The sequence below is a fragment of the Pituophis catenifer genome, unplaced genomic scaffold, assembly GCF_029215685.1.
Source record: "Pituophis catenifer annectens isolate HBS135680 unplaced genomic scaffold, rPitCat1.0.hap2 SCAF_1, whole genome shotgun sequence".
Lineage (NCBI taxonomy): Eukaryota > Metazoa > Chordata > Lepidosauria > Squamata > Colubridae > Pituophis > Pituophis catenifer.
In genome coordinates this window covers 124,818,783-124,845,248 of record NW_027256881.1, presented here as the reverse complement: position 1 = coordinate 124,845,248, position 26,466 = coordinate 124,818,783, and the positions used below count along the sequence as shown (strand labels likewise).

Here is a 26,466-nt window from a genome sequence, read left to right as displayed (position 1 = left end):
GTCCCTATACACATAGCCATGGCCACCCGGTCACATGACCAGCTAGCCACGCCCACCCAGTCACATGGCCTCCAAGCCATGCCCACACAATAAGTCACGCCCACAATGGTGTCCTTCTTACCAATGTTAAAATCTGTTTACCTTACCCTATACACATAGCCATGGCCACCCGGTCACATGACCAGCTAGCCACGCCCACCCAGTCACATGACCAGCTAGCCATGCCCACCCAGTCACATGACCAGATATCCACGCCCACAAAATAAGCCACGCCCACAATGTCCCTCTTTACCAATGTTAAAATCTGGTCACCTTAGTCTAAGTGATATCGCTATTGCTTTGTGGGAGATTTGCAACCAAGTGCAAGCAATCCATGCGCATGGACAAAATTGCTGAAATGGCAGAAAGTTGGAGAATGTCTCTACTTTTCTGTAATAAAAGTTGCCTGAGGTGGTAGATTACAGACTGTCTGTTTGTCAGAGGGTTGTTTTGCAATGTTGCAGGATGTGAAGCAGGGGTGAAATCCAGCAGGTTCTGACAGGTTCTGGAGAACCGGTAGCGGAAATTTTGAGCAGTTCGGAGAACTGGTAGCAGAAAGTTTGAGTAGTTTGGAGAACCAGCAAATACCACCTCTGGCTGGCCCCAGAGTGGGGTGGGAATGGAGATTTTGCAATATCCTTCCCCCAGGAGTGGGGAGGGAATGGGGATTTTGCAGTATCCTTCCCCTGCCACACCCACCAAGCCACACCATGCCCACCAAGCCATGCCCACAGAACTGGTAGTAAAAATATTTGGGTTTCACCACTGATGTGAAGGGAGGGATTCTTTCTTTCCCCCTTTTTTTAACACATGGGGGAGTTAGGGCTTGCTGGCTGGGGAATTCTGGGAGCTGAAGTCCACTCATCTTAAACTTGCCAAGGTTGAGAAACACTGCTCTAGATTCAGCAGGGAATGGAAGCTGGCACAATCCATATAAAGATCCAAATGTATTTCTTTTCTAGCAGGTGTCTCTGGAGGACAGCCCCAAATTGGTGCTTAAATTTACAGCCACAAAGGGAATTCAAAGATTTGGCACGTTCTGTGCAAAGAACTGCTGGGTTAAGGATGACATTTCCATCCCCTTTTACCACGAATCCTCAGACTATTGACCTTCAAATGTTGAACTTTGAAAAAGGATTCGGGAGGGGTTTTTGTGACACCATCTATTGTGTGTGCACGGCGATGGTAGGAACAGCAACGTGATGTCCCTCTGAATTATAGTCATGCCATGACAACAACACTGGAGAGGATTAAGAGAAAATGAGTGAAAGATGACTCAAAGTGACAGGTGATTGACTGTGGACTTTTAGCTCAGGCTCCTGTCTCCTAATTCCTTCCAACGTCTCCGAGGAAGTTCTAGTAAAGGTGGTGGCATGAACTCCAGGTAACAAAAATTATGCTGGCTTTCAATGGGTTCGGTGCCAACAGGGCATTTAATGTTATCTGAAGCCCGAGTCTCGCCTTCCTGCCAGAGGACTCCTGTTTGTGAGTTTTCTAAAGCTATAAATGGAAACTCTTGCCGGGAAGAAATTATCACCCAGGCATTCTGATCCAGTCCAGTCTCACCACTCGAGTGTGGGCAGTCATGGTTTCTAACACCTAGCCAGATAAGCTCCTTCTTTTTGGGATTTAAATCTTCCTCTTGCTGGGAAATGGAGATAGAAAAATGTAAAAGAGTCTCTTCAGCAAAAGACATGTTATCCCAAGAGAAGCTGAAGGTAGGATGCAATTTTCCTTAGCGTTATTATGCAATATTAAGATACTAGAGGCTGGGAGGAAAAGTTGGTTACTATTTTTATACTTCCTCCAGTGACCTTAATGATTAACAGGTTCAGCCATGGGGTGTTGAAATTAATTATGCTATAATCTTTCAGCAGGAATTAAGGAACTTCATAATCGATATTTTCCTGGCTATGAATTTTTCAGATGATAAATCCTGGATCTGCTGATGCTCGGTGTGTAGTGTTGTCTAAAAATAAAACAATTCTATAATTTACTAAATCTTATTGTATGCTCGGTGTTGTACAAATGGGTATGAGAAAGAGAATCATGGAAGAAGCAGCCTACAAAACGTCCTGTTTCATTTTGTTTATGCTACTTCCTGATTACAACTTCAGTGAGAAAGATAGAATTTGTTTGGGACGATTGTTGTTATTCTCAGGGGCATAGAGGCTCCATGTTATTCCTGACACTGGAAATTGATAAGCTGTATGAGAGAGAGAGAGAGAGGGGGGGGGGGGAGGGAGGGAGGGAGGGAGGGAGGGGAAAAAACCTTGCAGTCACTCATATTGAATGACAAATTAGAAATAGTATCACATTCTTAAATAAGAATGTCATAATAATAAGAGCACTAGAGTTATCGGTTTTCTGTTATAAACAGAACTGTCTGCCTCGATGTCTGGGCTGCAAAACTCCAAACAATGCTAGATGGTAGCAGATGTCAGATAAAAAAACTCTACTGCCACCTACTGGTTGCTCAGGTTTTTGCATACCTGATATAGTAATCCAGCCACATGACCACGGAGACGTCTTTGGACAGCGCTGGCTCTTCGGCTTTGAAACAGAGCTGAGCACTGCCCCTTAGAGTTGGGAACGACTAACACATATGTGGGAGGGGAACCTTTACCTTTTTATGGTAATCCTGGGCTGCTCTTTTTAGAATTTATATGTTGGCAAAACTTTGTTTCTATTCCAATACTTTTAATAGACTCCAACAATTTAAATATTGGAGAAAATATGAAAACTGAAGTGGGCCACTTTACATCTGTTCCTCATATGTTGAAAACTTTCTCCTCAACTGTTAAATGTTGCAGTTGTAACTTTGAACGGTCACTAAATGAATATTGTAAGTTGAGGACTATCTGTAGTGTATTTTACCTAGTGGTGAGGCTAGCCTTTAATGTGTTAGAATGAAAATAAGGGAAATGCACATGTGAACCAGCCTTTAAGAACTTCCCTTGCAGCTGTCTGCCACCTTGTCTGCGGAAGTCACTCTGTTCTTTTCACAGGTTGAACATTTTAAGTTTCTACTTGAAACGATGCAAATAGATTCCTAGCATTATAAGCATCTGAATCTCCATTCTGCCCAGCTTAGTATACGTGATCATGTAGGCCGAGATCATTTTAAGAAACAAATAATAATGCCCGCATGATGTTAGACTAAGATTACTGAGCATGTTAGTGATAATTGGGCATTGGGTACAGACATGGTTCCTTTCAAAATTCAACCAAGGACAGCAGATAAACATGTTGCTCTCTTGGCTAAAAGAGAAGGCATTTTCCCCCCACCCATACCCTGCCCCCAATTCCACAAATAGAAAGCATTATAACTGGCAGTTGATTTTTTCTTTCTATTTCAGCAGAAGGACAGTGACCTTAACAACACCTGACAGGGGAAGTCTACCTTACAGGATGTAGGACTGATCACGATTGCCTGAAATTGCAATCGTGACAACATCAGCGACTCTGACTGAACTGAGAGACCGAATCCCTTGTCCTCAGAATTGCAGAGTAGCAATGTGAAATGTGGCTTTTTCTGATGAGATTCTATCATCACTACCATACACTCTAGCCTTTCCTAAACATAAAACTACTGGTTCAGTTTTTCCCCGAGATATTAGAGAATTTCAAGAGTTCCTATTGATCACTAAAAACCAAAGACTACAAAACTGACATATTTTGAGATGTGTATTCTCAAGAGCCTTTGGAAACTGTTATATTATTTATTAATTATTTAGGAATTCTTGATACCCAATGTAGCAAGTTATCTTTTTTTCCAGGGGTGGAGTGGAAGGTGGAGTACAAATTACTATTCACAAATGGATTACATTGCATGTCTGACCTTTCTATACTAAATCAGGATTCAGGACAATTGCCAGAAATTAGCATTCGAAACACACTAGCAGTTGACATTTTTGAACAAACAAGAAAAATTGTGCACCGTGAATGTTCATTCTGAATATTAATTCAAAGAGTCCTTTATCTGTTCTAACGACTGGTTCTCTTTGTCAATCCTGACGCATCTCTCCCTCCAGGGAAATTGTGATATTTTAATCTCTTTTGGATAATTAGGAACTCATCTGTGGTGGGCAGCTTCTGCTGTCGTAACTCCCTAATGGCTGATGGTGTGAGTCAGTGATGGGTTGCTACTGGTTCGTCCCAGATCAGGCGAATCGGTAGCAGCGGTGGCGGGAGGCTCTGTCCACCTGCCTGGACATCTGTGTGCATTGCGCGCATGAGCACATGGGCGCCTACGAGCAAACAGGTAGCGACGGGATTTGAATCCCACTACTGGTGTGAGTTGTCTTAAGAGACAGCAAACACCATTCTCCATTTGGGTTTTCTCCAGTAGAAATGCTATGATCTTATCTTTGTCTCTTCGCTTGACATTTAAGCTCCCTCCAGGTCTCTCTGCTCAACAGAGGTCAGGGGAAAAAGAGCACACCCAGATATTTAACCAGTGGTTTCTTCTACAGGTAGACCTTGACTTACTACCACAATTAAGCTTAACATTTCTGTTGCTAAGTGAGGCAATTGTTAAGTGAGGTTTGCCCCATTTTACGACCTTTCTTGCCGCAGTGAATCACTGCCGTTGTTGAGTTAGTAATGTGGTTGTTAATGCATCTGGTTTCCCCACTGACTTTGCTTATCAGAAGGTCGCAAAAGGTGATCACATGACCCCAGGACACTGCAACTGTGATAAATACAGTTGCCAAGCATCCGAATTTTAGTCACGTGACCATGGGGATGCTGCAATGGTCATAAGTGTGAAAAACGGCCATAAGTCACTTTTTTCAGTGCCGTTGTAACTTCAAACAGTCACTAAATAAACAATTGTAAGTTGAGGACTACTTGTATATTTGTTGCCAAATGAGTGCTTCCCATTCAAATCTCCCTTTTGATACTAAATAAACTTTGGGTCCCGACTGTAAGTGCTGGGTCAATAATTTCCAGGTTTGAAAGTTTTGCAACTGAACTTTTTCAGTAGATGTTGGGGTAAAAGAAGGGTTAAATATGAAAGTACCAGTGCATTTGTTGCATCCAGTGAATGCAGTGAAACTGTTTTCCATCTTTTCTTTGCTCTGCATTTTCACATGACTAACCCGAGGGAGGAACTGAAGCAGGCTTTGGTTGGAGATAAAGTTTCTATCTGGCACATCTATCCTAAACATTCAAGACAACATGGCTGTTTGGCGCCACCACAAAAAGGGAGTAGTAAGGCGTTTGTAATGTTGATCTGCTGGGCAAACTGATACATACCATTCATTCAAAGCACACATTTCTTGGTGGAACAAATCTCTGGATTGGGACCAAAAGGTGCAGAATATCAAGGACGCCAATAAATCCCTCCAAGTTGCTCAAAATGTATGGTCAGCATTATTTGCCTAAATGTGTAGCTACTGGGTAGCCTGCTCTAAATATATTACTTTGTTTGCTGTAAATCAGCAGCAGAAGAACCCACCGTTTCTTTCTGATTTGGACAACCGTTGACCTTTGAAGCTGCACTCCCAAAGGAGGAAGGGTCCAGAACGAAGAATTGGGTGAGACCAGGACAAAAATGAAATGTTAATTGAACGGATTCACTTTAATTATAAGCATAAGGGCACCAGCCTGCCTACCGTCCCTGTCCTATTGTCCCCATTTATTTCTATTCATTTCCTTTGTTCGTGTCCATGTTCATATTTATGCCTGCTATCTTGTACATGTTTGACAATCTGATAAATAAATAAATAAATAAATAAACAAACAAATAAATAAATTCAAGTTAATAAGCTTGCTTTCTGCATATTTATAAAATATCCATTTTATAAATGGGGTGTCTTTTCCCACATATTTGATTGCCCTTGCTCAGTTCTGTTAAGCCCACAAGTGTTGTTCTGAATTATGATTTGTATCCAAATCAAGTCCATCAGGTTTACTTTAGCCTCTCTCAGGGATCGTGCTAAGCAATGGTGGGTCGCACCCGGTTTGCACCGCTTCTATAGAACCGGTAGTAAAACTGGTGGGAGGCTCCGCCCACCGACCCTGACATCATCAGAATGCTTAGCACGCGCATGGCCCCATTGCGAACCGGTAGTGAAGATAAGTAGAACCCACCCCTGGTGCTAAGCCATGGCTTTAGCTGTATGTGAGATGAATAAACCACAGTTGGCTCACCTGAGTCCAACCACATTGCAGTTTAACATGATGGGTGAATCCAGCCCCTGATTTTTCAGCTGAATCATCATCACCATAAACTGCAAAACCAAATCACTGGCGAGCAACAATTTTTACCTTCCCTTCCTGACTGTATCTGGTTGGCCTGGTTCAGCAGGTCCCTTTTAAATTAAGTTAATTGAACCGATAGCAATATGAAAAATCACACACGATTACTGCATCGAATCAAATAACCTAAGAGGCATCCCTTCCCCACCTCCTCCAAGGAAGACATGACATGATTTTTGTTAGAAATTCAGTTTATATAGCCCTACAGAATGAAATAACATGTCCAGTCACCGTAGTCCTTGGTCCTTAACGGTTTTAACTGTAACAGGAAACGTTCCTTAGAACAAAAAAGGACATAGAGTATAACCATAGAGGCAAACGTTTAAACACTGCCATCTACTGGTTGGCTGTAATTATTGCAATACAAAATACATTCCAACATGTATTCCAACAGATTTAGGTAGACAAAATAAACCAGATGATCCCGGAATAGCTTGACTCTTCAGTTTATATATTCACTGCTTTTCCCGTCTCCCATTGCCAAAAAAAACTTCCTGACAATTTGAAGTTCATGAAGTTGAATTCCATATTAGTTTTTGAGGTAGTGGTGGGACAAGGCAGAAGACTTGATGAAAACTTGAAGTATTTATATCCATATTTACATTTAGTTCTATCATCTATACAAATGAATATTCTCTTTGTCATCCCCCCCTCTGAACATACGATGTTTGATTGAAACAAAAAACCCCTTGAGCCCTGAATTTGTCATTGAGACATCAGGTTTTGAGTTATTTTAATACTAATTTATCCCCAAGGAAGGATCAGCCATTGACACCTTTGATGTAAAATCAGTTTATGTAACTGGTTTTATATGTTGGGCTTTAGCAATTTTTATACTTGTAACTTATAGCACCTTTTAGCTAGTTGTCATTCTAGCAATATATCAGCCAAAAAAGCAGACTTTATATTACCTCTGTGAGGGCTGAGTGATAGTATAAGGCACTAAAAATCACTATTGTAGAAATGGTCCTTGAGAGGCTCAGGGCTTTAATTTCTTATGAATGCATTATGTAAGAATTTATTAATCCAACCTTGGAGCAGAGTGCTTCTGACAGAGACCAAAAATGCCCCATATAGCCTTGTCTTGTTTAAATCAATAATTCTTTTATTAGTTGATACAGCTAAGCTGATAGAATAGAATAGAATAACAGAGTTGGAAGGGACCTTGGAGGACTTCTAGTCCAGCCCACTGCTTAGGCAGGAAACCCTACACCAATTCAGACAAATGGTTATCCAACATCTTCTTAAAAACTTCCAATGTTGGAGCATTCACAACTTCTGGAGGCAAATTGTTCCACTGATTAATTGTTCTAACTGTCAGGAAATTTCTCCTTAGTTCTAAGTTGCTTCTCTCCTTGATTAGTTTCCATCCATTGTTTCTTGTCCTGCCCTCAGGTGCTTTGGAGAATACCTTGACTCCTTCTTCTTTGTGGCAGCCCTTGAGAAATCAGAACACTGCTATCATGTCTCCCCTAGTCCTTCTTTTCATTAAACTAGACATCCCCAGTTCCTGCAACTGTTCTTCATATGTTTTATTATTATTATTATTATTTATTGAATTTGTATACCGCCCTACTCCCGAAGGACTCAGGGTGGTGAACAGCTGAATAAAAAACCATTAAAATACAATTAAATAATTGGCCCGGAAAACGAAATTTAAAACACCCCAAATTTATAAGACAAGTTTAAAATTTAAAAATTTTAAAGAATTTTAAAAACAATTTAAAAGAGAGGTTAGGCCAGGCTGGCCTGCTGAAATAGAAATGTTTTGATGGCACAGCGAAAGCGCGTAGGTCCGGGATCCTCCGTATCTCCAGGGGGAGCTCGTTCCAGATGACCGGTGCCCCCACAGAGAAGGCTCTTCCCCTGGGGGCCACTAGTTGACACTGTTTGGCCGACGGCACCCTGAGGAGCCCCTCTCTATGGGACTGTACTGGTCGGTGAGAGGCTACTGGTGGCAGAAGGTGGTCTTGTAAGTACCCTGGTCCTAAGCCATGGAGTGCTGTAAAGGTGGTAATCAGAACCTTGAAGCGCACCCGGAAGACCACCGGGAGCCAGTGCAGCTCGCGCAGGAGGGGAGCCACATGGGAGCACGTCGCACCCATAACCACCCGCATGGCCGCATTCTGGACCAGCTGGAGCCTCCAGGTGCTCCTCAAGGGGAGCCCCATGTAGACAGCATTGCAGTAGTCCAGGCGGGAAGTGATGAGGGCATGAGTGACCGTATTTAACGAGTCCTGATCTAGAAAGGGACGCAACTGGCGAATCAGGCAAACCTGATAAAATGCCCTCCCAGCCACAGCCGTCAAGTGCTCTTCTAAAGACAGATGTGAGTCCAGGAGGAACCCCAAGTTGCGAGCCCTCTCCGTGGGGGCCAACAACTCATCCCCAATAGTCAGTGATGGCACCAACTGACTATATTGGGATGTCGGAAACCACAGCCACTCGGTCTTGGATGGGTTGAGCCTGAGTCTGTTCCAGTCCCTTAATCATCTTTGTTACTCTTCTCTGCATTCTTGAAAATTAATTTATGGAGCATCTTTGGAGGGCCAGAATCATGTATCCCTCGAAATGAAGGCAATAAATGAAGAAAAAAGTATTATATAGTGGTAGTTCTTAACTTCCAACCATTCATTTAGTGACTGTTTGAAGTTACAATACTGAAAAAAGTAACTTATGACCAGTTTTCACATTTATGACTGTTGCAACATTCCCATGGTCATGTGAATGAGCAATGCAAATTTTGGGCTCCATTGTGGTTGTAAGTCGAGGACTACCTTATGGAACTGAATCAATGAAATTTATTAATTCATTGTTAATCTAATTTAAAATAATTAATTTGGACTTTAAAAAAAGTCTTTTTTGTCCTTTTCCCACCTTTGACATGTGACCCCTGATATGATACTTATAGAAGTCTTATGTGGCTCTTAATTTTCCCTAAACATGTATATTTTTCATTTAACAGCTAGATACCACTGTGGTTTACCTCTAGCAATTGGATGAGATGAAGCTATTCGGAACTTATGAAATACTTGCCTTTTTGGGAGAGGAGGGAGGAAATGAGAAATAATGTTCACAACCTTTTTATTTACGCTAAAGATTCAGCTTGCTGTTCATAGGCGGACTTGACAGTGGGGAATAAACAGTAATGAAATTAGAGATGCCCTGAGTGTTTTCCTGTTTTTTATTATGTATTTTAGTAGAGTTTTCAGTTTTAATTTGTACAAACAGCTGCCTTGAGTGCTCTTTGTGGGCACAAGGTAGCATATCAATTTGTCAATAAGAAATTCTCACTCGGTGTTGGAAAGCAGAAAGGGCTATTTCTCTTGTCGTTTTCGTCTCCTTGCTGAAAAGTCAGTTGAGTTGCCAGATCTTAGAGCAACTACAGATGGTCTGAAAAGCAATTGGGCTTCTCTAAAGTCAAATCCTTTGCTGAACTGTGACCATAATAAAGGGGGAAAAAAAGTAAAATCCAGAGTGAGTGGCTTTGTCGCCTTGTATGTCTTCATCCAATGAGACAGTCATGGATAGATAGCAGGAATGCACATGGAATTCCCATTTTTCTTGAAATGTCGAGGAACTCCAACACTGTCCCTGTAATTCAGGCATTGACCGAGTTGGTATGTGTTTCTGTAAATCATATCTATTATCTCACCATATTTTTAATGGGAAAGACCTTATTCATCTGGCTGTGATCTGAACACATCTAGAGTTGACGGGGGTTCTCTTACCATTTCCTTGTCTAGTTTGACTAGTAATCCTATATTGTCTTTTACAATACTGCTTTTGATAGGTTGGACTATTTTGTTTTCTTTTTGTGTAAAGTGAGAAGCAAAGAAATAATTAAACAGTTCCGCTTTCACCCTGCTACCCATCTCCTCCTTGCCATGTTCTCCCAGTAGAGGACTGGTTCCTTGACCTTTTTCTTATTTTTATATGTCGAAAGAAACTTTTAAAAATAATTTTTGACATTTGTTGCAAGTCTTAGTTGACCAAGTGTTCCACTGAGTTTGGATTTTAAGATCTTGTTCACTTACTTGATGTATCCTTTCTAACTTTTTTTTTTTTACTTCATTGTGCTTGATGCTGTCAGCTTGAAGGATGACCAGGTATTTATAGTGATTATTTTCATCCATACTTTAGATAATATTCCATAGATTTTCTTGATTCTGTCAGTTTTCACTGTTTCCCCCCATTTCATAGTAAGCATGGCATATTCATCCAGTTCAAACTCCATTGCAATGTTTTGGTTTTATATATGGACAGTGTTGAACAGAGGCTTTATTTCAGATGTTTCAACCAAAAACCATGCAGTTCATCTGAACTTGGTGCTGGCCAATTCTTGATCTTCCTTGCTCTTTTCTCTACCATTTCTGCTATTATTACAAGTTCTTTCATTTCAGCTTTTTAAATTTTTTTATTCACCTCCTTTAACCAAGTTGCATCCTTGTTGTACTTGTTGTACTTCTTTGGGTTATCCTACAGTATATCTGCAACCTATTGGGGGCGAGTCATTGACTCCCACAGAGGGGGCTCGCAACTTGGGCGTCCTCCTGGACACACGGCTGTCTTTAGAAGAGCATATGACGGCCGTGACCAGGGGGGCTTTTTATCAGGTTCGCCTGATATGCCAGTTGCGCCCCTTTCTGAGTTGGGATTCCTTATGCACAGTCACTCATACTCTCGTCACTTCTCGCCTGGACTACACTAACGCTCTCTACATGGGGCTCCCCTTGAGGAGCACCCGGAGGCTCCAACTGGTCCAGAATGCGGCCGCGCGGGTGATCACGGGAGCGACATGGCACTCCCATATAACACCTCTCCTGCGCAAGCTGCACTGGCTCCCGGTGGTCTTCCGGGTGTGCTTCAAGGTGTTGGTTCTCACCTTTAAAGCGCTCCATGGCTTAGGGCCAGGGTATTTACGAGACCGCCTGCTGCTACCGATAACCTCCCACTGGCCAATACGCTCTCACAGAGAGGGCTTCCTCAGGGTGCTGTCGGTCAAGCAATGTCGGCTAGCGGCCCCCAGGGGGAGGGCCTTCTCTGTGGGAGCACCCACCCTCTGGAACGAGCTACCTCCCGGAATACGGCTGATTCCGGATCTCCGCACTTTCTGTAAGGCCCTGAAGACGTTTTTATTTCAGCAAGCCGGCCTGGCCTGAATAGATTTTAAGGGTTTTTAATTGTATTGCTAGGGGTTTTAAATTGGGGCGGCCGTTTAATTTAATTTATTTTTAATTATTTTAACTTTTGTATTGCATGTTATTTTAATTCTCGGCTGTTCACCGCCCTGAGTCCCTTCGGGGAGAAGGGCGGGATATAAATTTAATAAATCAATAAATAAATAAATAAATAAACCAGAACTTCACTGTTTCTTTCTTGTCAGGTACTGATTGATGCACTCCAGTCTCTCCATTGATGGATTGGTAGAAAGATTTCTGATTGGATTGAAATTGGAGGTTTTGATTATAATTTGCAATTTGAGCTTTATATCTGCTGATCTTCTTGGCTATAGCGTTATTTACCATAATCTTCCATGAATCAAGGTGGTATTTCCTATCCAGTATTACTTGGTCTTTCTGTTCTCTAGGTTCTTTTCTTTCTTCTGTTCTACCCTGCCTATATCTGATTAAGTTCGATGTTCTTATTGTCCAGCCCAATCTTCCATTTTGATGGTGTTCTATTTGGTTATTTTCCCCTCTTGTTGATTTTGCATCCCAGGTATTCAGTTTTAACTGCAATTGTGCTATATATTAGTTGGCTTGTTTCTTGCAGTGAGCTAATGCTTATATTTGTTATAATAATATTGGCATCTTTTAATGCTTGTGCTAGTTGCCTCTTTGGGACAAGTTTCAATGCAGACCACTTGTGTTTTTGTGCTGTTTTACATGCTCAAGGATTCTTTGTTTCAATTCTTCTACTTCTTTCATTAGATAATTTTATTGTTTCTGAGGCAAAGAATAGGGTCCTGCTTTCTGAATATAAACAGTTCAATAGTTGTGCTGGCTTCTTCTACTGCCAATTCCACCTGGTTTACTTTTACAGTTTGATTTACTTCTGGCAAGGCTGCAGGCCCTGATTACTCAGTCAGCATACTTGAGTTCTTTTTTTTTTTTTGAAAAATACAATTCTATTTTGTCATCAGTTTGTGCCATGTTCCACTAACCATGTCCATCATAAAAACAGTAAAATTAACTGTAAATAAATAGTTTATTTATTGAGTTCTAAAGCCCATTTTTCATCAAATGTCCAGGAAATCAAAATTTGTTACAAATCTTAGTTCACTCTGACCCATAGCTTTCCTGATTTTGTACATTCTGACTTTTTGCTGGTAGTCTGTTTTAATTATGTGTCTCTCTTTCCATTTTTCATACTTGTTCTTTTTGTCTCTCAATTTCTCATAGAATGTTTTACGTAATCATGTTGGTTTCTTCTGGGGTCTTTTTTTTCCCTTCTCAGTGGTCTTTTATAATCTCATTTTTCAGAGTTTCCCTACTTTTGTGACTCGTTTTCCCCTTTAAGATTTTCATCTATGGAATTCGTCCTAAGCTGTTGCTACCTTGCTGACTAACTAGGCAAATTTGCTGACAGTGGTTCCCACTTGGCAGATGAAATGTGTTAACTTAGCTGACAAGGCTGGGTGTCTCTTCCTCCTGGGCGTTCTTGAGTTTTTCTTTCTTAACACCCCAACTTTTGAGGACAGACGCTTGCAGGACATGACCATCCTGCCTGGCATTCAAATTGCTGGAAGCCTTTTTGTCACTTTGATGCAGAATGCAGGATGCAGAAACAATTTTTTTTCAGGAGCATTATCATTATCATCATAATTCCAACCATTGTCTCTCCGCTTTGGGATGAAAGTCTCTTCTGCATCTTTCCAACCAATAAGGTCTTGAGCTTTCCTTTGCCAATTGGGCCCACAATACTTGCTGATGTTGTCGCTCCATCTTTTTTCAGGTCTCTTTTGTGGATGCTTTTTATCAAGTGGAATCCATTCTATGACTGACTTAGTTCACCTGCCATGAGTTCTTCTTGCTATGTGACCAGCCCATTTCCATTTCAGTTCTTTTACTCTTTTGATCGTACACTTTTGTTTGTACTCTAATCCATGTACAGGTATTTCTATCTTGTCTTGTGATGCCAAGCATGAATCTTTCCATGGCTTTATGTGCCACGCATAGCTTTTGTATTGATTGTGAGCTTAGTGTCCATGTTTCGCTGGCATATGTTGGAACAGGTAGCACAACACTGATTGAAAAAACTTCTTTTCAGGCACACTGGGAGATTGTTCTTGAAAATTACGCTTAGCTTCCTGAATTATTGTGAAGCACATTTAACAATCTGTTCAATTTCCTTTTTTGTGTCACTTTCCATTGAGATCCGTTGGGCAAAGTATAGTGGTCTACTACATCTAGTTCTTCTCCAGATATATATATATATATATATATATATATATATATATATATATATATATATATATATATATATATATATATGTATATATATATATATATATATATATATATATATATATGTATATATATATATATATATGTTTTCTTTCTTTCTTTCTTTCTTTCTTTCTTTCTTTCTTTCTTTCTTTCTTTCTTTCTTTCTTTCTTTCTTTCTTTCTTTCTTTCTTTCTTTCTTTCTTTCTTCTGGATCTTGTCAGAAGACAGCAACATCCTCTGCAAATGTTAAGTGGTTTAAATAGGTTCCATTGATTTTTATTCCATCTTTTGCCCAGTCTAGTTTGTGAAATACTTCTTCAAGGCAGTTTGAGAAAAGGATAGGTGATATTGGATCACCTTGTCGTACCCTCATTCTTTGTTGATTTCCACTTTAAGATAATCAAGGCAAATTGTTGCTATTGTTTTTTCATATATTAATTGTAGTATGTTTATGTAAGCAGTGTCTACGCCTTGGTTGAGCAATGCATCGATTGCTGCTTGCTGGAATACTGAGTGAAACGCCTTTTTGTAGTTAATGAAAGCCATGCACAGAGGGATGTTGTACTCATTGTGGCTTTTAATGACTTGCTGAATAACCTGGAGGGGATTTGTAGTGCTGTAACCACTACTGAACCCTGTTGGCTCCTTTGGCTGTGCATCATTTAATGTTCTTAGTATTCTTTTTGCTATTATTGTGGTGAAAATCTTGTGGATGACTGAAAGAAGGCTTATTGGGCAATAGTTCTTTAAATAATCTTGGGCCCCTTTCTTGTGTATAAGAATCACTTCAGCATTTCTCCATGCATCAGATATTTTTTCTTCTCTGAGGCGTCTTGATTACAGTTTTGCTAGCAGCTTGTGTGAACTGTGACCACCAGCTTCCAGCATTTCAACTGTAACATAGTCATTTTCTGAAGCTTTGCCATTATTCATTGATTTTATGGCACTTGATACTGCCTCTACTAGGATATCTGGCATTTCCTCTTTTATGGGTGTTGCTACTTTTCAATGATCTTGATCTTTGTATGGCTCTGAATAGAATTTTCCAATTATTTCCAACATTTCTTGTCTTGTTCTACACACAGAGCCATCTTCACGTTTAATGCAAAAACCTTCTTTATAATATTTGTAAACTTGCATTTTGCTTTATTAATCCCTTTTTTTCCATAAGATGCATGTTGACTGCTGATGTGTTTCTACTTGAATACGTTTTCTTAGGGTCTTGCAAAGTTCAAAGTACTCCAGTTCATTAGCGAAACTTGCAGTGTTCTTCATTGTCTGTCTTTTTTTTTCATTAAAGCAATAATTTCACTAGAGATTTTAGATTGTACAAAGTGTTTTTCCAGCAGTGCTATAGATATAGCAGATTCAGGACACTAGGCTATTTCTTCATTTTGGTCCGTAATGTTTATCTTTTCCAAATTTTGTAATAGAGTGAAGCGATTTCATAAATTAATCTCAAAATCGCTACGCTTCTCTAATAGCTGATCACTCTTTATTTTCATTTTTTGTGACGTCTTTATCATTTCCATATACTCTTTTCGACAGTCTATCTTCATTGTAGCTTGTACAATTCTATGGTCACTTCCAATGTGAAGCAATTGATGACAGTATAATTGTAGAATATGTTTTTATCACTTGACATGATGCAGTCAATTTCACTTGTCTACCCAGATGACTCTTCCATGTCCATTTTCTGCTAGGTTTTTTCTTATAAAATGAGTTCAAGATATAAAGCTTCATCTATTATCTCATTTATCACTTCCATATGGGCAAATCACATTTCTCCAGTTGTTGTTCTTCCTATTTGTGCATTAAAGTCACTCATTAGTACTTTGTATCTGCATTTTTCTTTGTCTTGAAGCCGGGCCACATCATCAAAAAACTCTTCAACCTCATTATCACTACAGCCTATTATTGGCGCATAAGTGTGGATGATTTGAAGTTTATATTATTTGTTCAATTGAATGATGCATTGGGCTACTATGTTCAATATATGTTCAAATTTTACTACAGAGTCTTTCAGCTTTTGGTTGCCTGATTTAGCCCAGTGATTCTTAGCATCCATTCTGCCATCAGACAGGTCTTCCTGCTGCTGTGGGTAGTTTCCCCAGGGCCTCTGTGGAATGAGAAGCATTTCTGAAGTTGCATTGACATGTTTGAAGAATAAACTATAATCTGCCATGCTAGTCCAATGCAGGTTGGCAGATTGCTGTTAGTCTGGGGTATCCATCATGTCCTGTTCACCTGGGGTGACCCTTCTGGACATATACATGTCCTATGACATAGCCCATGATTTCATTTACCCACATGAGCCTCTTCGCCTCGTCAAGGCCCCGATCATAGAAGGAGCTTCAGGAGCATATTTGATGGAGAATATTCATGATAAACGTTGTCATCATGTTATGACTTCAATTGGGACCATAGAGCCTTGGTGGCGCAGCAGACTAAAGTGCTGTTAAGTAGCACCAGCTGCCTGCAATTACTGCAAGTTCAAATCTCACCAGGCTCAAGGTTGACTCAGCCTTCCATCCTTTCGAGGTAGGTAAAATGAGGACCCGGATTGTGGGGGCAATAAGCTGACTTTGTATAAAAAAGAACACCGCTTTGGGGGGGGGGGGCAAAAGCCCTACTAAGCAGGTATATACAAAAGTATGAAGGCTGTTGCTTAACACATTGTAAGCCGCCCTGAGTATCCAGAGAAGGGCGGCATATAAATTGAACCAATAAATAAATAAATAAATAAATATTGGGGCCGATTGCCATTGCTGTTGTTAAGTGAAGAGGTGTAAAGTGCAATGACAAATGAAAGCATTTCTTAGCCACAGCAATCCAGCCAGTTCTGGTTGTCCCTGATCGGGTTAATCAAAGAGCAGAGGGAGTCTCAAAAAAGGATTGCGGGTTTCTTTGAAGTTGATACATTCACTGAAATGGATTAAAAACAAGTAAATTAGAACAGAATCACATTAGTTCAATCCTAACTATATTTGAAGACTGTATTTGAAGAGAAACTATATGTTCCTTTTTGGAAAAAAAAATATATATAAATATTTTAATTTAAAAACTAACACATTAAATTATTTATCAAATAGCATTTTTTCCAATCAAAAATAGCCACACTGAAATAGACAATAATTGAAGCGGACAAATAACCTTTTGGTGGAAAGTAGTAGGGAGAATATTAGCAAGATTTTTCATCACATTTGGTTTTGGAACAATTCAGCTCAGTATATCAAGACAAGCTATCTATATTCTATTTCTATTTCAAGCTATTCGATCGATTCATTCTTCTCACTGTCTGGAAATTTCTTACTTCCAGATAGGATCTCACTTAAAGAGCTTCCACCCATTTTTTCTTGTCTAGCTCTTAGGTGCTTTTCAGAATATGTCAACCCCCTCATCTGTATGACTCCCCCTCAAGTACTGGAAGACAGCTATCATGTAACCCCTAATCTTTCTCTTTGATAGGTTCCCTTAACTGATCATCGTACAATTTAACCTCCAGACCTCTTAGTTGCTATTCTCTGGACTCTTTCTAGACTCTCAGCATTTTTTTTGTATTGTGACACCAGAACTGGATGCAGCATTCCATGTGTGGCCTCAAAAGTTTGGTATAAAGCGGTACTATCACTTCTGATTTTGATGCAATTCCATTCTTGAGGCAGCCTAGCACTGCACTGGCTTTTTTGGCAGCTGCAGCAAGAATTCTGGCTCATTGTTAAGCGATCATCCACTAGGACATCTAGATCCCTCCTATAGTTACTACTATTGAGCCAAGTATTGCCTATGCTGCACATTTGTTTTTTCCTGCAAATTTGATCAGCCCCCTTTCTATCACCTCATTGATGAAGGTATTGAGGAGCCCAAGACAGAACCTTGAGGTACCTAACTGCATGCTTCCCTCCAGGTACATGTAGTGTCATTGAGGGCTACATACTGAGTGTGGTTGGTTAGGCAAGTGCGAATCCATCTGGTGTTGGTGCTGCCTATCCCACACTGTTCTATCTTATGAAGACATATGCTGTGGTCTACTTTGTCAGATGTTTTACTGAATTTTACATATGCAACATCCACAGTACTTCCTTGATCCGTTAATTTAGTCCACTAATTAAGTTACTAACATAATCACACATTCTTATTTATATATTTATTATTCAAATTTATTATTCAAATTTCTATACCGCCCTTCTCCTTTCGGACTCAGGGCGGTGAACAGCCAAAATAAAAACATCTATACATAACATTACAGTTAAAAATAGAGTTAAAATAATTTATAAATTTGGCCCGTAATTTAAAACTTGTCAATTTAAAATCAATATTAAAATTTTATTGTACCTGTGTTTTCCTTGGTCTTTTTCCAGTCGGCTGTTTCTCACTTTGATGGTCTTCTTCCTCTTAGGCAGGCCCTGGCAAAAAATAACAAAATAACTAGTACTTATAAAGCTAAACTTAATAAGAAATGAATCACTTTCTTTTAAAAAGGAAAATAATTAAAATGTTGTTAAGTTGAAATTATCTCACTTCCTTGACTTTGAAGGAGCTTCTCCTTCAAGTACTTTTTTTTTTTCATAAGACTTTCGATTTCGCTTGCCAAGAACTCATTCTCCTCCTCCAGCTAAGATGCAGAAATTATAAGAAACATTCATCAATCATAGGATACAAATAAGCAAACAAAAAGAGAAGCTTAAAACAGGATTGTAAGGGAAGTCAATTATTTACCTCTCTTATCATGGCATTTTTCTCGGCCATCTTTTCCTGGTGTTTTTCTCTTATTTCTTTTGTCTCCTCTTGTTCTGTATTTTATGGAAAAACACTTGCGCTATTACACAACATTCATGAAGGACATTACATATTAAGCCACCAATGACACACCAAATTAAGACTGGTCATTACAAATGGCACTCCTGCCACAGGTACCCACACAAATAACATGGTTGGTTGTTCACCTTTGTCCCTCTGATGTTTCTTATATTTCTGGAGACAGAACTGCCAAAAGAAGACAAAGGGGTGAATTAAGCTCAGTCTTGAAGTATAGATCAAAGTGCTATTAAAGAAAGAACTACAAGACCCAGAAAGCTGTCCTGTCTTCCCTTCATCCTTTTCCAAGCTATGCTTCCCCAACTTTTAACTCTTCTTCACTGGATTTTGCAGAGATTGATAATAATGGAGAGAACTTTATTTCTGACAGGAGTCATATCCAGTTGCAATGCTCTTTAGTTGCTTTCTGATCATTTGTTCTAAAGCACTTTGCAGTAGTTCTGGAAAAATTATTGGGCTGTATATAGCCATATTTTGAAATGGAAGGTAACTACATAAATCTATTACATTGCGGTATCTTCATATTTTAGTTTTCAAAGGAATTTATATATACCTTCTCTAAGGAAAGTGTTGATATTTGCAATTGGGATGAAATTATTTATTTATTTATTTATTAGTTCGATTTATATGCCACTCTTCTCCGGAGACTCAGGGTGGCTTACAATGCATTAAGCAATAGCCTTCATACTTTTGTATATACCTGCTCAGTAGGGCTTTTTGGCCCCCTTCTATTTTATACAAAGTCAGCTTATTGCCCCCACAAACCGGGTCCTCATTTTACCTACCTCAAAAGGATGGAAGGCTGAGTCAACCTTGAGCCTGGTGAGAATTGAACTCGCAATAATTGCAGGCAGCTGGCAGCTAAGTGCTACTTTAACAGCAGCTTTAGTCCGCTGATCCACCAAGGCTCCTTAATGGTGAATTTGGATTTTTAGCAGCAAACAGGCTGACTACAAATGAAGCTGTTGAGAATAATTATTTTGCTGTCCTTCCCTCTGTTTGTAAAAGTCTGTAAGAATAAAAATGCAATCCTCTAGCTCTGAATAGACTATTGAAAACAATATTAATCTTGCAAATAATCCATCTAATTCTTCTAAGAAACTATTTTATCTCAAAACTGGGATCTGGAAGGAACTATATTAAAATTTGATTTGAATTCTATATATATATTAGCAGCACATAATAGATTGCTTTCTGTAAAATTAAATTAGGATGATGTGATATGAGCTAAAACTGAATTTGCTTGGGATTTTATTTGTTTATTTGTTCATTTATGGGGGGTGTCTGTGTGGAAATTGGTGTGATTTCCATAGGCTACACAATTTGTCAGATTGTATCCACATTTTTTTAAAAAAGAAAGTATATTGTTTCTAACTCTTCTCTACTTCTTGATTATTGTTCCAACTTTAATCTTGGTGTTAATCTATGCACATCTGAGTGTTGAATGCTGGTGGGGAGGTATTTTGGTCTTTTCATTCCTTTTTGGCTTGTTGATTGTTTCTTTTGCACAGTATGTAGATGTTGCTTATGTCTACGTGTCTATTAATCACCAATTCATTAGTGTGCCAGGCTTCCAGGAATTCTCTAGCATTTTTGGTCTAAGATGGTCAATAAGATAGATGCATAAAGGCAATTTCCCAGTTATGGAAAAAAAGATTATCAGGAACAAATGTTCCATTGGATCACATATGCTAATTTTATTTAGATAGTTAGAGTGAATCTAATCGGCTAGTTCATCCTCATAGCCCTCTATCCAAAGCATGAAGACCCTCACTAACCACTGTTAACCACTGTTAAGCAACAATCCTTATGACATCACCTGAAGTTTGCCTCTAGCCAGCTGTGGCAACAGCTGAAGTTGCCTTTAATTGGTCTGCTGTTAAAATGATGTTATAATGGCCCTCTTCTTCCAATATCAACCTTACTGTATGAATAATTGATAGTGCCTCTGAGATAGTGTTGATGACAGGATGGTCAGAGGCTCGGATCCTCCCATCTCTGGTTTAGTGTAAGGTGACTCCTGACTACTATGAATTTTAGGCAGCTGTTTGTAAATTGTCAAGTATTCGTATGGAGTCAGCTGTACAAAAATATTAAATCAGCCAGTCTGTACCAGATTCTATCCATCTTTCCTCTAATATGGTTCTGGGCCATTTATAGAAGACTTTGGTACACATTATTTATTTGTTTGCTTTTCATATTTAAGAACTGCCCATTTCCCTCCCAGATGGATTAAAGGAGCTGTACAAATGAAATATTAAAAATATAAACACCCTTTATAAAATTTAAAAGAGGCAAGCAACATTAAAAGTTAACTAGGAAGTTGGGTTTGAGGGTTCTAGCCAGCCTCACGACTCTGTGCTTCTCTGTGCACCCCAAGGAAAACCACAGAGCCATGTTTCCCAGCTTTTATGGAAGGCTGTCCTGTGGATGCCTTTAAATTGATGATATTAACACAATTAACCACAAAAGAGCCTGAAAGAAGATGTGCAAATATTTTTTAAATGTTCAGGTTCAAAAGTTATTCTAAAAATTATTCTCAAATAAATTTTGCTTGTTCCTAAATTCCTTTAATTCCTATTTTACTTTATTATCCAATTTTAATATAGTTCCTTCCAGATCCCATTACTTATGTCATGTTATCTGTTGTGTTACCTTTTTGAATTCTAAATCCTAGAGTCAGACATGCAAGTTGACAGGTAAATAAATAAAACTGAAGATCTCTTACCTCAAAGAGGGCTTTCCCTGCATAATACAGGAACGTCTCCATGATGGAAATAAGGTAAATCGTAACTAAGCTAAACTACTCCTAACTAATTAAACAAATATATTACATATGATAAATAAAGATATATATAAAGATATAAATAAGTAGCTTGTAAATAGGTATTATATGAAGTAAATAGATGAATAAATAAACAAATAAATATTGTAAAATAAAACAAACCTAAACTATGTAAATAAAGTGAAATAAAAACAAAAGTATTTAACCAACCGATCTTCAGTAACTACCGGTAAGTAAGCACCCACACAGACCTAAAAGCTCTGGTGAATAGTTTTCACTCAGCCGACCCAAAAGTTTTAATTACTTCTCCTTTGTGAGCTCATGCACCTGTCAGCAGTATTATGAGGCGTGACCTCATAAAGGAAAAGCAAAGCAAACTGATTAGCTGAATGAATGCTGCTCAGAGTTTTATCTATTTTTCAGTATTGGTAGGAAAGTAAATACAAAATCCTGCTGATGAGTTTGGTGGAATCAGAGGATGAAATAACAAGAAAAATGCAACAGAAAAATTAGTGTCCCTGAAGAAAGCAGGGAGATGTCTGGAGAAATATGTACAATTGAGAATGAAAAAGTGAGCAGAACTGGAGAGATTTTTGGGTTTGCAGAGTAAATTATGCTGAAGGTGTGCTGTAGGGAAATGCAGCTATGGATCTACATTTGATGGGTCCCAGGACACATGGCTTCTCTGTTTTGGCGACTGCCTTATGAAATAATCTTCCCAAAATTAAGTTGGCTCCATCCCTTATGATCCCTTATTAAAAACTAGTTAAGTGACCAGGGCTGAATCTGATGGTATATGCACCTGAAGGAGCTGTGGAGGAGAGTTTGGGCAACACAGAGTTTTCCCAGAAAGAGACCTGGATCAAGAGACTGCGCAGACCAGAGCTGGATGAAAGAGAAGGAAAAAGTTTCATAGTAGCTTGAATTCCCACAATACTCTCTCAGGGTATATCTAGTAAGCTAGAAGGTTATAGTTTGAATTTGGCAAGATTCTGTCGATTAGGTTTAAGGAAATAAATAAAGGGTTGAACTCAGTTGGATTTTACTGAGTGATTTCTGGTCTTGATCCTGACACTGGGTTCCCTTGGAGTCAGAGACCTAACTCGTTGGCTCCATTGTTGAGCGGAACATTTTTTATTCCCTTCAACTATGGGGTTTCTAGTTTTTTTTAAAGAACATTCATTATCCTTTAAAATTTTGCCCTCCCTAGTTTTTGAGAGGGTAAAAGTGAGAGATGGGGGGCTGATCACTTTCAGACTTGCATGATTCCTCTAAATGTAGATAATCTTTAAAGATAGAACTAGCATTGCTGGTTGTGTTTCATGCCTAGACTATCAATCTTGCAAGTCAATTTGATGTCAGTATTTGATGCAAGGATATTATATATTCTTATTGGAAAGTCTATTCGATTTCCATCTTGGAAAAATGGTTAACCAGGCTGAAGAAGTTTGTTTTGATGTACAGAATAATTTTGTACCTTACAAGTAAAATCTGAGGTATGAATTCAGTTGTCATTGAAAACCGTCCTTGAACTATACTGTAACTGGATACATAGATTTGTGCCTCATCCAAAATTTGGGTTTTTTAAGCATATAATCTATGTTTTAACTTCATGGGCTATCCCAATTTGGGAAGATTCTGAATAATGGTTGTATTTATTGTAGTTTATAATTTCAGCCAGTGATTTATTTCTACAGTGTTGAACCTGGTTCTTAATACGTATTTGCAGCTTAAAGCTGAATAGTGCTCCTTATTTTTAAAAAAGGGATATAATATATTTTATAATTCATAAGTACTTAATGATTTTTTTTTTGAAAACTTGCATCCCCAGGACATTCTAGATCCCTTGTTTACCTACTGTATTTTCAGTTTAATCTTTTATGTTTTTGCATGTCTTTTTATCTACCTTTCTTATATTCTGCTTTTTACAGTCTCAAAAATTCTGCCTGAGCCGTTGCTGCTAATAACTGTTGAAGCTGGCCTAGATAGATCAACAGTCTTTTTATTATATTAGTTTACTAATATATTTATTATATTTATATTAATTTACTAATATATTTATTATATTTATAAGAGTTTACTATTTTGAGCCCAGTTTCTGGAAAACCGAAAGCCATCCTAGGATTGGGATCCTGTATATTAAAGAGGAGACAATATTATTTTGCTATTATACCAAAATTGCTGTGCCAAACCGGACAGTTATAGAGGTGTAAATGACAGGCCCAATAATTCCTTTGTAGAACTGTATCAGCAGCTCCTTGGGCAGTATTGTTATTGTTATTGTTATATTGAATGGGAAGGATAATGGTTGAAAATAATACTTCTCTGTTCGTATGATATTATTGGTCCCATCAAATCTGCTGCCCTTTCGGATTGATTCCATAGGCAGAATTGGAATATTCTCATACAATCTGTATTGGGGTGAAATGCTCCCGGTTTGGATCGGATCACCTGATCCAGTAGCGATGGCAACAGGTGGTTCGGAGAACTGGTAGCAAAAATCCCTGCCCCCCCCATGCCCAGCTGAGCTGCGCAATCATCAGAGGTTTTTTTTTAATTTTTAAAAGCATTTTTTCTACAACCTCTTCGGCCGAAAAATGCTTTTAAAAGTAAAAAAAAAAAAAGCCTCCAATGATTGCGCGGCTCAGCTGGGATCGTCAGAGGCTTTTAAAAGCATTTTTTTTACAACCTCTTCGGCCAAAGAGGTTGTAGAAAAAATGGTTTTAAAAGAAAAAAAAGCCTCTGCCGATCAGGAAACTCAGCTGGGATTGTCAGAGGCTTTTAAAAGCATTTTTTTTACAACCTCTTCGGCCAAAGAGGTTGTAGAAAAAATGGTTTTAAAAGTAAAAAAAAAGTTGGCCATGTCCACTCAGTCACATTACCCCTCACCAAGCCACAAATTTTACATTTCACCACTGGGATGTTACTTCTTTCCTCTTTCTATCACTAGAAGTTTCCAACGAAACATTTTTTTTAAAAGAAAGAGTGAAACTCTTCTTGCCTGTCCTCATCTTTTCAGAAGACCGCTGGAAACATGACTCTTTCTGGAGAAGCAGAATCTAATTCTCATATAGGGCTCTTGGGACACTCGAACCATAGAGCTGAAAATCATTCCCCCCCCCACTTTTCATTGCTGTACAGTTCAATGACATACTACACTTTCGTGAATCAACAGAGTGTAGTTAAAGCGAAGTTGTCATTATTTCATTGCAGCAATTTGCTTTCCACTAACCTGATGGCCCTCTGGCTTGTCCAAAATTTCCAGCCCCATTTATTGTTTACCCAGTGGGAACTGGGTCAATGGTGGGATTCAAATTTTTTTTACTACTGGTTCTGTGGGCGTGGCTTGATGGGCATGGCATGGCTTGGTGGGCATGGCAGGGGAAGGCTACTGTAAAATCTCCATTCCCTCCCCACTCCAGGGGAAGGTTACTGCAAAATCCCCATTTCCTCCCGATCAGCTGTGACTCGAGAGGCAGAAAATAGATGGGGGCGGGGCTAGTCAGAGGTGGTATTTACCAGTTCTCCAAACTACTCAAAATTTCTGCTACCAGTTCTCCAGAACCTGCTGAATACCACCTCTGAACTGGGTGCCTGTTCACTTTTGGAATGGGCTTGTTATCTAAGCTCAAGAGATACTAAACAAATCTTTTGGAAAATGCATGCTGAAAGTCTATGGAGATTCTCAGTCATCCAAGTCATGATTGTCCCAAAGGTGCTTTTTTCAAGAGGCAACTGGACTTTCTGGTTTTTCTTTGAAGAATTTTGCTTCTCATCCAAGAAGCTTCATCAGCTTTGACTGGATGGTGGGGGAATGGAAGGATTTATATTCCTTGCAGACAGCTGGTCATTTGCATCCTTTTAGCAGGTCATTAAGGTGGAGGTTTATCTGTGTCAACAGGATCACCTGAGTGGTGCAAACGGGTGTGGAGCCTTCTTGGAACTGTTGAAAGGACTGTGTTGTAGATTGGAGATAAATGATGTTGTATCCCTCCCCTTCTGTTCAATTTTGAGGCCATTTATTTTGAGCCCTCATGCATGCTGAAAGGGTTGCCTAAATGACAATGGACACAATGGCCCCTTCTAATAATTAATATAGCAAATTACAGTTATTAAAATTTTAGAGGTTCTGAGTAATACTTCTGCTTAAATTACTTTCACATCGTTTTCAACCTGTCCACTTGCATATTATGATTCTTTAAATTATAGCTTTTCCTAGTACATCCTCAGCTCTGGCATATACATCCAGTCAGAAATATAACATTTTTATGACAATTCTTTTGCTTTCCCGCCGACGCTGTTTTCAATTATTTCTCCATCTAGTATCTGATGGGACTTTCTATTTTGCTCTTTTGTCAGTGTTAATTCAACAGTGAGTCACCAGCTTGATCAAATCATTGGAAATGATAAACCCGTTTCCAAGGTAGACTGTTTGCCTCTGAAAACTGTGATTGCATCCTACCCATTCTTCTCCACTCTACTTGATTGATATCACAGAGTTTGCAAAAGGATTCCAGATAACAGCCCTCCTCCGTTTCAAGAAACTATGTAGGAACTACTTTTGTGAAACCCCAGTATACAGCTGCAGTGCACGTTTAAGAGATTGAGAAATCTGCTGCTTTCACTTGGATACTTAAAACGTTCAAAATAGGTCTAAAGAAGTTCCTTTCAAGCAAGGTGATTGCCTGAAGAGAGACACTTAACACAGTAGAAACCTATCATTGAACTAATTCCATGTAGGGGATGATTCCTGCCCTCTAATCCTCTCATTCGCTAAAATGTTTTCTCATTCAAACAAGTCTAGATCAATGAATGAATGAGAATCCAGCTGAGACTTTTGGTAAGTTTTGTCCAGGCTGAATACTTTAATATAGATTTTATTGCTTTCTTTAATTCCTTTGAAGATCAAAAAGAGCTGAGATGTCAAAGAATTACCTGTTCATTCCACTTGGAAAGCAACTTAAAGGTTATTCAGCGTCTGCAAAAACTCATCTGAAGCCTTGACCAGATAGTTACGTTTATTCATTCTTTGTCACCAACATGTTCTCCAGGGAAAGCACTTAAAGATAAGCTGGAAGAGTCTCTAAATTGTAAGATGTTTAGCTAAGA

The 26,466-nt window shown here is 39.0% G+C and overlaps 1 protein-coding gene across 6 annotated transcripts in view; it reads left to right on the top strand.

Moving 5' to 3' along the window:
• The first annotated feature begins 1,393 nt into the window (after positions 1–1,393).
• MLIP (muscular LMNA interacting protein) overlaps positions 1,394–26,466 on the top strand; it is a 78,250-nt gene continuing 53,177 nt past the window's right edge. For 4 of the 6 annotated variants that reach the window (XM_070932933.1, XM_070932932.1, XM_070932931.1 and 1 more), the window contains exon 1: positions 1,590–1,757. In XM_070932933.1, the coding sequence (XP_070789034.1) occupies positions 1,692–1,757 (66 nt within the window). In that variant the 5' untranslated portion in view covers positions 1,590–1,691. Of the gene's footprint in view, positions 1,424–1,589; positions 1,758–1,913; positions 1,995–26,466 lie in introns of those variants that run through there. The other 2 variants (XM_070932934.1, XM_070932935.1) reach the window with 2 other exon arrangements.